Consider the following 18,236-nt stretch of genomic DNA (forward strand, 5'->3'; position numbering starts at 1 on the left):
TGTTCTTGTGTTAGCTTTAAAACTCTGTAACTCGTAGCTCGCAACACTATCCATTTATTATAAAGAAAATCTTGAAACAACGCTTTTATGGGATATGTCCATAAAAGAATCATTGGTCCTTCACATGTGAAGGTCATATTAACAATCAAAAAACTTATAATCCCCATCCCAACTTAACCTTAGCATTCATAGCAGTACCAACCCCAAAAGCAGCTAATCGTTCACCAATTGACGCATCACTACTAAATGCTCTTTTCCATGCTTTAGTTTCTAGTTCCTTATCTGCAATATGTCTTGACTCTGTATCTTTATTGTCTCTGTAGTATATATCGTGTTCTTTACAAGCCTCATCTAATGGGTTAATACCTTCATCACCTCTCTCTAACCTTTCTTGAAGCTTCGTAAAAGGTCCGCAAAATCTGAAGCCTGGTATATGTAACTCCGGTATTCCCTTCATGTTTAAAATCTTATTCATTAGTCCTTTCCCAAGCTTCTCATCATTCCAGAATCGTGGTGGTAATGTATTTAAGATCTTAATCAAATAACCTATACCTTTTGGATCATTAGGAATAAACTGTGAAAGCTTATTATTAATCATACTCACTATACCTACTTTCTCATTGTAAAAGTTATGATTTCCAGCCTTTTCTTCTCCATCTATGACAATTAGCCTATCTATAAGCTTTCTCACGTCATCCATCCATACATATTCTTTAGGTATCTCGGTATATTGTTTAATTCCTTCACCAGTCCTTTTAGCTGTCGTGTTCTTTTTAGGAGTTGGGGGTAAAGTTGGTTTAATATAATTATCCCAAATAGGCTTGATAATATTAATGTACTTTGAACCTCTACTAGATGCTACCTTTTTATCTCGATTATATTTTTGGAAGGCAGCATCTGAGTCTATTATTATTTCCTTGTACTGTTCAAAATCATCATCATCATAATCTTCAATGGTTTTACTAGTATTCGTCGTTAACAATTCCCATAGACCTTCTGTTCCTTTATAAGTTTTACCATTAATTGTCAAATCATCACCATTCACTTTAACTTCCAAATTTCCTATCTTGTTTATTATTTTTCCATCTTCTTCTACAGTTCTTATTCCAAACACAGTATCATTTCTTTTACTATAATATTTCGTTGCAATCTTACCAAATGACTGTGCTGTTGTTAAAGGTTCAACTCCTTCCACTTTGTCTTTAATTTGTTTTCTCATTTGTTTTATTTCTCCCGTTATAGGCGTATTACTACTACTTGGAGAACTATCATAAGTTATCTTTTTAGGTGTTTCTAGTAGACTGGGGTCTATTGAAGCCGTCTTATGTGCAACTGGAACAAGTTCAGTTATTAGATTTTTATTTTGTTCTGCTACTTCTTTGATCTCACTTCCCAAGTTTTGAATAGCATCAATTACAGGCTGTTCTTGTGTCTTAAATTTATCGTATATACCTGCTCTTTCTTTCTTCCAAGATTTGAAGCCCTTTATCAAGAACTCCTTTAACTTGATATTCTTCTCAATTTCTTTCTCATCCATTTATTGTATAGCAAACGAACAAACGTCAATGAACGTCAAAGAACGTCAATAAACGTCAAAGAACGTCAAACGTTATAACGTCAAACGTCAATAAACATCAAACGTTCAAGAAGTGTTTTATCTTGTTCCTATACTTACCATTGTTTACCTTCCTTGTCATATCAATTACTATGAAACCATAATCTTCTTGCCAACATTTTGAGCATATCTCTTTAAATTTATCATAAGACATATCTCCCCCAACAAACTCATTATACACATGTTTAAGATTAGTATCATCTTGTCTGAATATACATAGGAAGTTGACGTTATCTCTTATAAGCTGTTTAGGTACTTTTGAATATGTTTGTGCGAGATAGAAACAGTCTAAATGTCTATGCCTACCTCTTGTAAAGTAATTTCTAACAGTATCTTGATTCTCCAAAATGTAATCGTCAAACACAACAACAGAGTATTTTTCACATTCATCAATAGGCACAATAGAATCATTACTGCTTAAGAACGTTGCTATTTGCTTCTTAAACTTTAGTTCTGCCTTTTCAAATCGATCTTTTAACTGCTCATACTTTGGCTGATTCATGCTTTTAGAATATATGTAGAAGTAATTATTGTTTAACCAACCTGGCTGTAATAAGAAGTTAAATAGCAAAAACGTTTTACCAGACGCCGACGGACCCACGATAAGACAACGAACATCATCAGGTATAAGCTCTCCATTTCTTTTCTTAGCTGTTGTTTCTTTTATCATCTCTTTTACATCCCAATTAATAGTTTTCTTACTCATTTATTATAGAGAAAATCAGGGGTCCACCAACACTGGACCTCTTTCAAACAGTTTGAGGATGAACTGTAGGGTGAGCGTTTTGCTCACTCTTAAGAACATTTTGGACATTCGAATACAGCGAGGCACCTTTTATGATCTTATATCTTTAAGTTGTTCTCTGATCTTAAGCAACGTATCTTTTATATATTCGCTATCCATTTCGCCATTCAATGTTATTATCATCTCTAACTGTTCTTTAAATGAGTTAATACAAGTGACAATGGTTTTATATTCGTCTTTTCTTTTGCTTATGTTTAACTTCGAAGACAAACCTGTTATTATAGCACTTCCAGTTGCAAGAGACGTTGTTAATATTGAGTAAATTGTTACAGGTATAAAAATATTAATAAACCCAGTTGTTGCAGAAAGAATAACTGATAACGTGATCAAAGAGTAGTATGCATATTTAACAATTTGTAGTTTTCTCTTTTTCTTCTTTAAACTGTATTCTAACTTTCGAATGACATCTTCTATTAGCTTGATTACTTTCTCTCTTGGAATATCTCTAGGTAAATCAAACTCATTCATTTATTATATAATAAATGGCTAAGGTATTTAAGCTAACGAGTGATACTTCTGTTTTAAAGAAGAAACTCCATTACGAATTAGACAACAGGAGCAACTATTTAAGTATAGGACTAGTTGGGTTTTACAGTACATATCTGACACCAAACATAACAACACAAAAAAACAGTTTCTCATATGGTGATAGACAAGTTTTTATACCAGAAGGGCAATACAGCTTAAACAGTCTTAATGAATATTTAAAATCTCAATCCATCAACATAACATTATCAGAAGATCATTTAAGAAATAGAGTTAAAATTGCAACTGATAGTAATGATATTACAATTGGGAGTATAGGCACTGTCCTCGGGTTTAATGTTTTTGAAGTTTTAGAAAAGAACAAAACACATATTGGAAGTAAGTTGCCAAAGTTTCATCCGTTTGATACTATAAATGTTCACTGTAATATAGCAGATGGCATGTTTGTTAAAGATACAGAATACACACATAGAGAAACAGGGATCATAGCATCATTCAAAACAGATGCCGAGTTCAAACATAGTATTATTTACGAGCCTACTTATCCATTATTTTTCCCTATATCCAAAGACAAGGTCGATAATTTTGAGATAAGGATAAGAGATGAGAATGATTCCTTAATTGATTTTGGTGGAGCAACAACAACTGTACTTTTACAAACCAAGATTTTCTCTTAGATAAATAGGAAGATGTGTTCTATTAAAGGTTGTATGTTTAGTGTTCCTTATAACGAGCTAAAGGATTTAAATATTGATCATGTATTAACAAAGAAACAACTTAACGATAAAGCCAAGAAAATTAAAGAAGGTAAAGGAATGGATTTAACTTTAACTACTGCACAAATGAAAAAGATTAAGAAAGAGCATATTGGCGGTTTTATCTTTACAATTCCAGCCATTCTAGCAGCTTTAGGAGCAGTTGGCTCATTAGCAGGTGGTGCAGCAGCGATTACTAAAACTGTACTTGATGCTAAGAAGAATAAACAAGAACTTGAAGAACAAAAAAGACACAATATGGCTATGGAAGAAAAGCAGGGGGCAGGTAAACCCAAGAAGTCAAAAAACTAAAACCATTGACCAACTTCGATATAGAGAGGTTGGCTAAAGAATTAAAGATAAAACGATTTAGAGGTGTATTTATGAGTGATGAACTTCCACAAAAACCTTATATAAATGAGTGTGGTGTAGTTAACCTTGATAAATCAGAAAACATTGGTACTCATTGGATATGCTATTGGAAAGATAACAAAGTACGTGTTCGATTCTTATGGTGGTGTTCCTCCTAAACAACTGGTACAATATCTTGGTACTGAAAACTTATTCTACAATGACGAACGAATACAAGACTTTAACTCAGTTATATGTGGTCATCTTTGTGTTAAGGTTTTAAATCTTCTAAATCAAGGGTATTCTTTTAGCGACGTTATGTATATGATTAAAAATGATTAAGTGCTTTTATGGTTTGTATCCATAAAAGTTTTGCTTTAAGATAAATATGGAAGCTATACACAATAGATTTTTAGAATATTTTGAGAAGCATGAGGATGAGCTAGATACACTAGATAGATATAATTTTTGTCAGTATTTTCAGGATGTTAGCGAGATAGACTTAAAAGATAAAGACAACGTATACAATGCTATTGATCTATGGAAAAGGTTAATACCAAAATTTTTGTACACGGAAGAAGAGTTAGAAAAGTTACGTCCAATAATTACGTTAAAGGACTTGTTGTTGAATTATAGCTCTAGTCCATTACAATGCAGTTATTGTGGTAGTAAGTCATTAACAAGAGGTATGAGTAGTTACATTTGTGATAATTGTTGTGTAGAGAGTGGTTGGGTTTACAGTACTTGTGAAGAAACGAAAGCTGCTTGTGCGAGAAAACCCTGGTACGATACTATAAAAAGATTTAAGTTACAGTTATCTCGTTTGCAAGCTTTACAGGATAGAATTGTCCCCGAAGAGGTGCTCAAGGTGTTAAATGATGAACTTAGAGATATACCAAGAGATTTAATATCAACAAAGGATGTTCTAGAAGTACTAAAGAAAAACAAATACACAAAATATTATGATGATGTCTATTTAATACACTATCACCTTACCGATCAAAAACCATTAAAATTACAACATATGGAAGAAACACTTATAAGCGACTTCGAAAACTTACACGAGGCCTTTAGGGAGCTGTATCCGGAAAGAGCATTGTTTATTAACTTGAAATGTGTATTGCACCATCTGTTGAAAAAGCACGATGTTCATGTTGATATTGATTTTAAACGCTCACCTAGACAAATAGAGATGTTAAAGAAATGTTTTGAAAAACTAGGATGGACATTTTCTGTATAATAAATGAGTATAGATATATTTGGTAATGTTAAAGATAGAAAAGGTGATGTTGATATTAGTGAAGAAAAATTAAAATTGTTGGAGAATTTAAATGATCTTGTTAGCGTAAGTCAACTTAGATCAATAGAAGCCCAATTAGAGAACGATAGAAAACGATTTGAAGATGCATTAGAAACGTTACAAGACACATACATAAAGAAAGATTTTCAAAAGATTAGGATGGATACTACTAAATTGGTTATGCAGAAAGAAACCATGCCTCTACTATATCGATTAAAAGTTAAATACGTTAAGGAGCCAATCTTTAGAATATTTAATCTCTCTAACGGTTACAAATTTCTCTATAATGGGAAAATAATGCACATGGACTTAAGTTTGGATAAATACTTTCTAGATATATATTTGGGTGATACTTTGATTAAAGAGATACCTTTTGACTTTAAGAAGAACGATATAATTACGATTAAACCAAATAAAAATTCTGCTATGGAAGAAGGACAATTATTGTTTGTTGTAATGTACATAGAAAGAGAGCTTTCTTAAAGACGTTTGCTATATAATAAATATGGATATCTTTGGTAATGTTAAAATGACATCAGAGTTAGATAATGCAGTTGTGAGAAAAGATATTGCCATGTTGAAAGAAGAGCTTAACTTCACCAAACGGAGTTATGTTATTGAGCTTCATAGTCGATTGATATCAGAAAATGTTGAAACTCCGTTCTTTTTAATACATTATCTATCGCATACAAATTTCTTTATAAAGGTAGGTTAATGCATATAGAGTCATCTTACAATACGTATTATATAGATCTATATTTAAATGGTTCTCTAGTTGAAACTTTTCCATTACACTTTAATACAAATGATCTATTAGCAGTTAGGCCATCTAAAGGTTCTGATCTGAAACATGGTAAATTGCTATTGCTTCTTATGCATGTAGAAAGAGAAGACGAAGATAGTGATGATGATGGTGAGAATGTTGAAAGCATAATATTAAACAACGGTAGTTATTGATTTTCTATATAATAAACAGGATGTATTGTGTTAAGTGTAAGAAATAGACAGATACGAAGAAAGATACCATTAGAATTGAACAAACAAAGAATGGAAGATATCTAAAGAAAGGTATTTGTTCTGTGTGTGGTGTTACTAAAACTCAATTCGTTAGGAAGCCTGATTGACTAGAAGAAGGTAAAGGTGTTAGAGAAGACATTGTAGAAGAAATTCACAAACCATCTAGAAAAAACTTTGACAGATTAAGTGTAGTTATAAAAGGTATCGATGATCTTTGGCAGGCTGATCTTGTAGAAATGGATAGCGGAGTATTAAAAGGCGTTTCCAAAATCAATAAAGGTTATAAGTATTTGCTAACGATTATAGATGTGTTCTCGAAATATGCGTTTGCTGTTCCTGTTAAAGATAAGAGTGGGAAGAATGTTACAGAAGCATTCGAATCCATATTAAGAACGAGAAAACCTAGTAACTTACAAACAGATCAAGGTAAAGAGTTTTACAATAAAGAGTTTAAGAAGTTGATGGAGGAAAATAAGATTAATCACTACTCAACCTATAGTGGTAAGAAAGCTTCTGTTGTTGAGAGATTTAATCGAACGCTTAAGCAGAACATGTGGAAAAGGTTCACAACACAAGGGAATTATAAGTGGATAGAGATATTACCAACACTAGTTAAAGAGTATAATCATCAAATTCATAGAACAATTGGTTTAAAGCCTGTAGAAGTTAATAAGAAGAATGAGCAAACAATATTGGAGAAAGTGTATCAAAAAGAATATAAGCGTGTTAAGCCCAAATACAAGTTAGGTGATCATGTTCGTATAAGTAAGTCGAAAGGGTTATTTGAGAAAGGATATACACCTAATTGGTCAACAGAAGTATTTGTTATTAGTGAAGTTATTCCATCCAATCCACCTACATATAGAATTAAAGATTTAGAAGAAGAGGATGTGCAAGGTAGATTTTACGAACCAGAACTATTAAAGACGAAACATAAGGATGAATACTTGGTAGAAAAGGTGATAAAGTATATGTCAAATGGTTAGGTTTTGATGATTCACATAATAGTTGGATAGATAAGAGTAATGTTGTAGTGTAAATATAAATGTTTGTCTTTTATGGAATAATAGCCATAAAAGGATAGTTCGAATGAGATAAGGGGGTAACGAAACGATACCCCCATAACATATTTCCGGGGTCGGTATTTCGACTGTGGAGATTATCAGAAAAAAAGCGATGGGGACGATTCTACCAACCGCTCCATGTACACAGTCAAAGGTGGAGAAAGGCTTGATAACTGGTTAAGAAATAAAGAATCAAAAGAACTCACAGCATATATTTCCAGCACTCGTATTATAGGAGATGAAATTATCAAAAATTAACAACACAAAAAATAAGCAACTCCCCATATATGAGTGATTGCTTTACGTATCTAATTCTAGCTGTGGAAATTATCAAAAAATAAGCGACTCCTCATATACGAGGGGTCGCTCCAAGACAAAGTTACATACAAACAAATCAAGGTCCCGTTTTCCAGGACATTGTCAAGTGTACATCCTCATACAATCTTCATCAACGAGTCTGGTCTGTATTCCTTAGTGTAGTGTAAATATAAATGTTTAAATGAGATAAGGGTATCGAAACGCTACCCCTCATAGCATATATTTCCAGGGACCGAATTCGGCCCGATGAAATTATCGAAAATTAACAACACAACAAACTTCGAAGTGACCGGGATTCCGGCCACTTCAGAAACTCATCTTACACAGTAATGAAACGTTACTCTCATAGCATATATTTCCAGTACCGGTATACCGGGTTTAGAAATTATCAAAAAAGGCAATGGGGGCGATTCTACCAACCGCTCTATATACACAGTCAAAAGGTGGAGAAAGGCTTGATCATTGGTTAAAAAATAAACGATCTAAGAAACAAGTTGAATATTATGAGAAAAAGCATGGCTCCCGGAAAACCGGGGATCATCATCAGCCATTTTGGACCTCCGAATACAGAGGGGCTAAAAATTTTCTGAAATTTAGTACCATCTGCTTGCTTCGTTTGGTTTCGCTGTGTGGGATTTTGCACATGGGGAAATAAGTTCCTCCGAAGCTAGGAACTTCAGAAACTCATCTTACACAGTAAAACTAGCTGGTAACGAAAATGAAGTTAAAAATAAAGATTTTCTATATAATAAATATGAGTACTATGGATAGTTCACTTAGTCTAAATGATATTTGCTATGAACAGATCAAGGACAACTATTGGTATGGTCTGTATGGTGACTTCAAGTTGATTATAGATAAGAGTACAGGGTATTTTAACGCTACTAAGATGTGTCAGAGTGGTGGTAAGAGGTTTGACAACTGGCTGAAAAATAAAGATTCTAAAGAATTATTGGAATACTACAATGAAAAATTAGCTTCCTATAATTGTAGGAGGCTAAATTTAACGTATTATATAGAGCCAAAAGGTACAAACGAGAAAGATTTATTAATTTCTGGCACATATGTATACAAAAGAATTTTCCTAGCTATTGCTTTTTGGACATCACATGACTTTTACGAAAAATGTTCTGTAATCATCGAAGACTATTTCGTTTCTAATTTTAAACAGATTCAAGAAGACCAAGAAGAATTACAATCAAGAGTAGAAGAGATAGAACAACAAATGGGGCAATTACGATTGTACAATCAAGAACTAGAAAGCAAAGTTGATTATCTTAAAACAGTTGCAGCACCATATACAGAAGATCCAGGAAAGATACATAGGCTATTCATTATCAAGAAAAACCTTACTAAAGAACAACTTGAGAATATACTCTTTTACTATGACGAGGAAGAACGAGATCAAAAAGAAAGAATAGAACGATATAAGTATTGGGTTGGAAGAGTACAAACATGCAATTACGAAAGTAGGATTAAACAACTCAAACTTAAGTATCCAAGTATGAGTATTCTGCTTAACGTCGACGATCCAAACTCTATCAACTTATACAATAGAGCTAAAGAACGCTATGATGATAGAATAACTTGGCACGGTTCGCATATGAACACAGATTTAAGTGATATAGATCTTGTTGACAGGTTTATTCAGTTAAGAGACATTTAAGTATAAAAATACGAGAAACTAAATATACCATTGCTTTTATGGGTTAGCCCATCAAAGTACGAAGCGTTGTATTATAACAAACAAACCCCCAAAGCCGGTGCGGGATATCTGGCGCTGGTTACGATTGTAATGTACATTTCCAGCGCTGGAATTCCAGCTGTAGAAATTATCAAAAAAAAGGCAATGGGGACGATTCTACCAACCGCTCTATGTACACAATCAAAGGTGGAGAAAGGCTTGATAACTGGTTAAGAAAAAGCGTCATTGCAACGAATTCGTAGGGATGACTTTAAGATTGTTAAAGGGGGAACTTCAGAAACTCGTCTTACACAGTAAAATTAGCAGGTAACGAAAATGAAGTTAAAAATAAAAATTTTCTATATAATAAATATGGGTACTATGGATAGTTCTCTTAGTTTAAACGATATATGTTACGAGCAAATTAAAGATGATTACTGGTATGGTTTGTTTGGCGACTTTAAACTGATTATAGATAAGAAGACTGGTTACTTCAATGCTACTAAGCTGTGTCAAGATGGTGGTAAGCCGTTTAAAGATTGGTTGAGAAATAAAGAATCAAAAGAACTAATAAAAAAATTAGAAGAAAAGTATCAGTTTAAAAAAATATATTACATGATTTTAGGAGGAAGACCAAGGATAATCACGGGTACATATGTTCATCCAGACTTGTTCCAAGAAATAAAAAGATGGTCTCAATTGAAAAAAGATAATGATAAATCAGGTTTTGTTTATATAGCAACTACCAAACAGCACCAAGAGAAGAATATATATAAAGTGGGTTATACAAAAAACCTTGAACAACGCCTAGCTCAGTTTAATGAGTTTAGACTTGACTTCGAGCTATTTTATTATGAAGAAACGTATAAGACAAATGATGCTAAAAAGTTAGAGTCACTTGTACCTAAACAATTAGATGAATTTAAATACAAAGGTGAATTTTTCAAGTGTGAACTCAACACGATCAAAGAAGTTATAGAAGAAATTCAAGATGATGAAGTAATCGAACAATTAAAAGGATTGGAGTTAAAAGATGAATAGGCGTAAAAAAGGTAAAAGGCAATGAGTTTCGTACGTTCTTATAAGAAGAAGAAGATTTGGTTACAACTGGGGGTCTACCAGCACTGGACCCCTTTCAAACATACAACTTTTATGGTATAATAGCCATAAAAGATAATTAGTTATGCATTAACCCTCTGCTGCAACAGTGAATGCTACATTCAACATATCACCTAAATTGGGATTATTATGATATTTTCTTATTATAGCTCTCCAATCCACAAAATATTTATATGCATATATGAAGTCTATAGATAGGTCTTGATAAGTTGAAATGTTAGTCCATTGAACTCTGCTTTCAAACTCTGCAATAAATTCTTCTGTTAAATTTTGAGACATTGAAATCATTTCCCAATCTACTTTGTCAGCGTAATCTCTTATAAAGTTTTCTGATAATTGACGAGTTCCAGATATGTACCACCAATTAACTCTATCTGCATGTTCTCGTATAAAGGCTTCAGAGAGTTCGTTTTTGTAAGATATAGCATCAAAATCAACTTCATCTATAAACTCATTAATAAATTCTTCAGATAGCTTTTGGTGATACGATACTTCTTTCCAATCAACTCTATCTGCAAATTCTCTTATAAAGTCTTCTGATAAGTCTTGACTTCCTGAAATAATCTCCCAATCAACTTTATCAGCCAATTCTCTTATAAACTCTTCCGATAAATTTTTCCATAAACATATTTCACTCAAATTAACTTTCTGCAGATATTTGCGTATGAAGTCTTCTGTAATGTGATCATAGTTATATTCCTCCTCATAATCATCATAGCCTATAGATAGCCATTGTTCATCAGTCAGTGAATCTAATATTTCATCAGACAAGTTCATAACGTTCGCATAGAGAATGTTTTGTATGAGAAATGAGTTCTTTCTTGAACAGATGATCTAACATACCTATGGACACGCTAAAATTTATTTTGTCTTTATCATTGTAACAACCAATATCTAAATATTTACATACACAATCAAATATAGGTTTGTAAGATAATATTTCCTTAGCACTAGTCATGTTTGTTTTTATTCTTAGATTTTTAAATTTATTTCATTTTTTTCTTGGTTTCCTATATAACAAATATGGAAGCACATTTTGATTTAATACATGATAGACTTGAACTAATTCATCATGATCTTAAACTCTTAGCAACGCTACTAGAGAAGCAAATACTGTTAAAGGAAAAAGAGTTATTAGTAATGCAACAAAAAACATCTGATTTGAGTAGTGATGATGAATACAAATATGGTAGTGATGATTATGATGATGATGATGAGTAAGCTTACAAAAATGATTCAGTTTTAAATGTGTATACGTGACTTTGATGGGTTAATCCCATGAAAGCCGTGTTCTAATACAACGCTTAATATGTAGACAATGGCAGGAGTGTACAATGTTAAGCGTTGTACTAGGACAAATGAAAATGAACTGAAATAACCCGGTGAAGAGTACTAACGAAGATTTTCTATATAACAAATAAGATGAGTAATTATAATAAGTTTACTGTAATAGAGTTAAGGCGCCAATGTAAAGAGAAGGGAATCAGAAGATATTCCCGATTAAGAAAAGCAGAACTAATAGACCTTCTTAAACAACATGACGATGAACAAAGCAGAAGGCAGATTAGAAATATATACCCATTTCAACAAGAAGTATTTGAAGAACCAAGAATCAAAGTTGAATCAGTACCAATCGATGTAAAACTTAAAAGCACAGCATTCAAATCAAGATTAGAAACATGGAGATTTACAACAGATTACAAAGAACATGATCCTCTAGAGCAATATATCACCTCAACATCGAAAGCTTTAATAAATAGATTGAACATCAGCTTACAAAAACATGGATCGTTAAAGGCTAATCTCCTAATAAGCTGTCAATATAAGAAAGGTAAAGAGATTCAAGACATTTACTTCAACATTAATAACAAAGAGGTATTCCAATCAACCAATCTAAAAGAATTCTTAAGTGATGCTAAACAAATATTACGAGCAAGAATGGATGAGTTCCAAGCTAGAGGTTCTGGATGGGCTCTTACAAATATAAACTACTTAGAGTTAGCTCTTAATAAATATGCACCATATAGAGGATCATCATACATAGAACTACCAAATGAAATTAAAAAGAAAAAAGCTGTTATCAATGTAAAGAACAAAGATGAAAAATGTTTCTTGTATTCAATTGCCTCTGCCTTGCATCCTGTTGAGAAACATCCACAATGACCACCAAAGTACAAGCAAGTTGTTAAAGACTTAGAAACAATATTAAAAGATATTCATTTTCCTGTAAAACTAAGTGACATCCCAAAAATTGAAAGACGGCTCAATATATCATTTAACGTTTATACATATAGTGATGATAGAAAATATACAATATACGTTTTATATCATACTAAAAACAAGAAAGACATCCATGTGAATTTATTATATGTAAAAGAACAAAATGAAGACCAAGTTAAAACACACTATTGTTGGATTAAAGATCTAAGTATATTAGTAAGCAGCCAAATAACTAAATGGAGAGCTCGAAAATACTTATGTGATAGATGCTTGTTATATTTTTACTCACAATGTGCATTAGATAAACACGAAAAAGATTGTTCCACTCACGAAGCTGTTAAGATAGAAATGCCACCGAAAGATACATACGTTGAATTTAAAAACTATCAATTTACGATGAAATTGCCATTTACGATTTACGCTGATTTTGAATGTTTGCAACATAAAGTTATGGGTTGTAAAGAATGTTATCCGGATAACGAGCCATATACCAAAAAATATCAACAGCACAAACCATCTGGATTCTGTTACTATATTGTAAAAAGTGATGGGAGTAAAACTAATCCTGTTGTGTATAGAGGTAAAGATGCAGCAATAAAGTTCATAAGAATGTTAAAGAAAGAAGCTAAACAAATATCAAACATATATAGTCAAAATAATGAATTACCATTAACACGTAAACAGATAAAAGAGTTCAACCAATAAGAATCCTGTTCTTACTGTAAAGTAAAATATACACCAGAAAACCATAAAGTTAAACATCACGATCATATAACAGGAGAGTTTGTAGCTGCATTATGTAACAACTGTAATTTGAAAGTTAGAATACCTAAGTTCGTACCAGTGATTATACACAACTTATCCGGATATGACTCTCACTTGTTTATAAAAGAGCTAGGATGTAATAAAGAACAAATAGAATTAATACCTAATAACGAGCAACGCTACATATCATTCAGTAAAAAAGTTGGAACTATCAAATTAAAATTCGTAGATTCATTTAGATTTATGGCATGTAGTTTAGACAAATTATCATCAAACCTAACGAGAGAACAAATGGTGCACACACAACACTTCTATCCTGATGAAGAACAATTTAACCTTGTAACAAGAAAAGGTGTTTATCCGTACGATTATGTTAACAATTGGGATAGGTTTAGAGAAAGAAAATTACCACCAAAGGAAGCATTCTACAACAAGCTTAACAACACACATATAAGCGATGAGGATTATAAGCATGCAAAGAAAGTGTGGAAAACATTTAAAATTAAGAATCTCGGACAATACCATGACTTATATCTAAAAACCGATGTGTTGTTATTAGCAGATGTGTTTGAGAACTTTAGAGAAACATGTCTTAAAGCTTATGGTCTCGATCCAGCTTGGTATATGACAGCACCAGGTTTAGCTTGGGATGCAATGTTAAAGATGACATCTATAAAACTAGAGTTATTAACTGATTACGATATGGTATTGATGATAGAAAAAGGTATAAGAGGCGGGATTAGTCAATGCTCAAAAAGATATGTGAAAGCAAACAATAAGTATATGGAAGATTACAATAAGAATAATGAAGATTCTTACTTAATGTATCTAGATGCTAATAACTTGTATGTTTGGGCAATGAGTCAATATATGCCGTATAAGGGATTCAGATGGTTAAGTGAAGATGAGATAAGAGAAATAGATTTCACAAATATACCTGATGATTCTGATACTGGTTACATATTAGAAGTTGATCTTGAATATCCTAAAGAATTGCATGACTATCACAGAGACTACCCATTAGCACCTCAAAACATGTGTCCACCTGGTTCAAAACAATCAAAACTCTTAACAACCCTATATGGTAAAGAAAAATATGTAATTCACTATCGAAACCTAAAACAATGTCTTTCACTTGGATTAAAACTTAACAAGATACACCGAGTAATAGAGTTCGAACAATCAGATTGGTTAAAGAAATATATTGATTTAAACACGCAGATGAGAACTAGAGCAACAAATGACTTTGAAAAAGACTTTTATAAGCTCATGAACAATTCAGTTTTTGGAAAGACTATGGAAAATATTAGAAAGAGATGTAAACCTATAAAAATAGAATGTGATCCAACAAGAGTAGAAAAACTAATTGCTAAACCAAATTTTAAAGATAGAATTATTTATACTGAGAATCTATGTGCGATCATAATGAATAAAACAAAATTAACTTTCAATAAACCAATATATGTTGGAATGAGTATCTTAGATCTATCGACATATTTAATGTACGACTTCCATTACAATGTGATGAAACCAAAATACCAAGACAAAATAGAAGTATGTTATACAGATACTGATAGCTATATATACCATATTCAAACAGAAGATGTGTACGAGGACATGAAAAACTACATTGATTACTTCGATACCAGTGACTACCCTAAAGATAACAAATATAAGATACCGCAAATCAATAAGAAAATACTTGGTAAAATGAAGGATGAGATTAAAGGCACAATCATAGAAGAGTTTGTGGGTTTAAGAAGTAAGATGTACAGTATAAAAGCCCCCCAAATAGATTTAACAGATAAAGACTTTAAAGGTAAGTTCGATAAAGAAAAGTGTTGTAAGAAGGCTAAAGGTGTTAAGAAGAGTGTTGTGTATAAAGAACTTTCATTTAACGAATATAAGGACTGTTTGATTAGCCAAAAAGAATATTATAAGAAGATGAACTTGATTAGAAGTTATAAGCACGATTTGTACAGTATAGAATTAAATAAGCTAGCTTTAAGTTGTGTAGATGATAAGAGATGTGTTTTAAAGAATGGGATAGATACTCTACCATGGGGACACTATAAGATAGAAGAGAAATAGGTTTAGATGTAAGATTTTAGGTTGTAAGTTTTAGATGTAAGCGTTTTATGAGTAATTTCATAAAACAAATGTTTATTTAGCTTTACTCCCAATTTGAATAAGGCATCATCCTTACCCTCCATTTCAAAAATGCACTTATATAATCATTCCACTTCTTATTATTGATATGATTAATAAAGATATGATGGTTCTTAAAACTAAAATAGTAGTCTAAATTCTTATAGGGTAATGCATTATTCCACAGCTCGTGTATTTTATTAAGATGATATTTTGCTCTTTCATCAAGTTGAGCTTTCCCATTCTTGTAGTCGATGTAAAATTCTAAAAACATTAGTTTGATATCATTCAATTCGTTTTGTAAGTCTCTAAATTCTTTTTCAGATAATTGTTCAGGATTTACAACATGATAAGCAAACGCGCCCATTTTTTCTATTTCATCATTTTGTTTGCTCATTTTATTCCGGCATGCTTTACACTCATCTCGTCTTGTATTACCATTTCTAGAGAACTCTTGGTATTGTTTTAATTCACCGCAAATTACACACTTCTTCATGATTTATTAAATATAAAATATTCAAAATACTTAGTTCATTTTTGTTTGATTTTTAAATGTCATAAAAGCATATGCGTAGTGCAATTACCCAATCTCGCTTTATGCTATCCTTCTGTGTTAAAGTGTAATGGTCAGTGGCGGCTTCATAGTTTTTGTTAGTTAGGGGGCTTTATGCTATCCTTCTGTGTTAAAGTGTAATGGTCAATGGCGGCTTCATAGTTTTTGTTAGTTAGGGGGTGGGGGGGAAAGTGGGCCAGAAGTTAGCTACCCAATCTACTATAATAGTTTATAATTTCGGTGACTTTAATATACTATCGCCTTCATTAGAACATCCAGAAAGGACGAATTAGGGAACTGAGGTGTCACAGAAGATAAAAACAAATACCTCAAATTTTCTAATCAATTTTATCTAAATGCTTTGCCAAAGGTAGCAGTATACAGAACTCGACGATATTATCACTATCCGCTAATAAAACTAGAAACAGAACACAACTTTGATGAGTTTATATCTTAATAATTTGTTATTTCCATACTGTATTTATAACAAAAGATATGTATATTAAATGTAATAACTCATACTAGCTTAGCTATCTTAAATAACTTAAACTAGAAATATAAATCGCTGAGCAAAGCAACGTTTATTTAATAATAATAAATGTGTAACAGTTACGCCAACCAACCGAACATATTGGCTTCATCGGACACTGTAACAAACAAGAGGGAGTGGCGTATAAATATAAAAGGATCCTAGTTCTGAACGCTGATTGGTTCTATTACGATTGGTTGAGTCAGTTCTGACCAGCCAATCTGCATTCAGAACTAACTTCTAGGATCCTTTTATATTTATAAGCAACTCCCTCTTGTTTGTTACAGTGTCTGATGAAGCCAACATGTTCAGTTAGTTGGCGTAACTGTTACACATTTATTATTATTAAATAAACGTTGCTTTGCTCAGCGATTTGTATTTCTAGTTTAAGTTAATTAAATTTATTGACATATAATTAATTTATTTTTAATCGTGTAACTAGATTTTTAAGTATGTTTGAGGTCCAATAAGATTTCAAATTGTATCAGGAATGCCTCAGTCACTTTAAAGACTTACAGTATTTCTTCGTCCAGAACAGTGGAAGGGTAAGTTCTCTTTTCAGAGCCTTTGTTTAATAATTTCCCACCTAGAGTTTACTAACTGTATTGCTTGAACTTAGGGAATTGGATGACATTATACTTTCATTCTAGAATCTTGATGGAACAAGTATAAAAAAGATACGGTAATCTCTTTTCAGCATATTTACATTTCTGTTTAGTTTCCTTGTAGTCTCCCAAAGATGAGTTGCTAACTTTTCACTTCTGCCCTAAGAAATGATCAGCAAATAGATTGTAGCGAACTGCTTTTGAGTTTTCAAATCAATATTATAAATGATAACATTTGAGAAGAATTTCGTCTATTTCTATTCCATGAAATATTGAAATCATGAATTGTGGGGCATCTAAATACAAGTAAAATAACCGGCAACAGAAAATTAATGGAATCAAGAAAAAAAATTAAATTACTTATTTTGGGATTCACTATTATCAATCGCTTCTCTGTTTTCCTATTACTATACTATCTCTAAAATTGTATTAATATATCAGATGTTCTATGTCACATGGAACACTAAAAGCTGGATGAGGGCTCAAACTGGATGTCTACCAGTTCTACTAATCGCAGTAAAATACCTGAAAATTACCAACGCAACAAGAACATACACACCTGCAGAAGTAGCACAAAAACAAGAAAGAGTGCTACGTATACAACTCTGAAGACAACAATCTCTGTCCCTTGTAGTCCTATTGCAACCAACATAATTGTTACCACAAATATCCAAACTTTAGCCATTAGTCTTCTATATACAGTAGAAATTTTACGTGCCCAATCTGCTATTTTCTTTCTTCTTTTTGCTGAGTCCAGATCCGTCGATTCTGTAAAACAGGATATAATTTAAGACAATAACAACAATTTTGATAGAAAAGAAAGTCAAAATAATATATTATCAAGTTTTATCACTTTTCTATTAGCCTATGTATCAGAAATTACTACTTTTCTATTAATAGTA

The 18,236-nt window shown here is 32.2% G+C and overlaps 1 protein-coding gene across 1 annotated transcript in view; it reads right to left on the bottom strand.

Annotated features, from left to right (window-relative positions):
* Positions 1–18,236, bottom strand: part of LOC145678976 (piezo-type mechanosensitive ion channel component-like) — an 89,694-nt gene that overhangs the window by 55,964 nt on the left and 15,494 nt on the right. The window contains exon 5 of the mRNA XM_081749579.1: positions 17,894–18,102. Within this exon, the coding sequence (XP_081605705.1) occupies positions 17,894–18,102 (209 nt within the window). The remainder of the gene's footprint in view (positions 1–17,893; positions 18,103–18,236) is intronic.

This window comes from Thermobia domestica, chromosome 2, assembly GCF_964235325.1.
Source record: "Thermobia domestica chromosome 2, izTheDome1.hap1.1, whole genome shotgun sequence".
Taxonomy (NCBI): Eukaryota; Metazoa; Arthropoda; class Insecta; order Zygentoma; family Lepismatidae; genus Thermobia; species Thermobia domestica.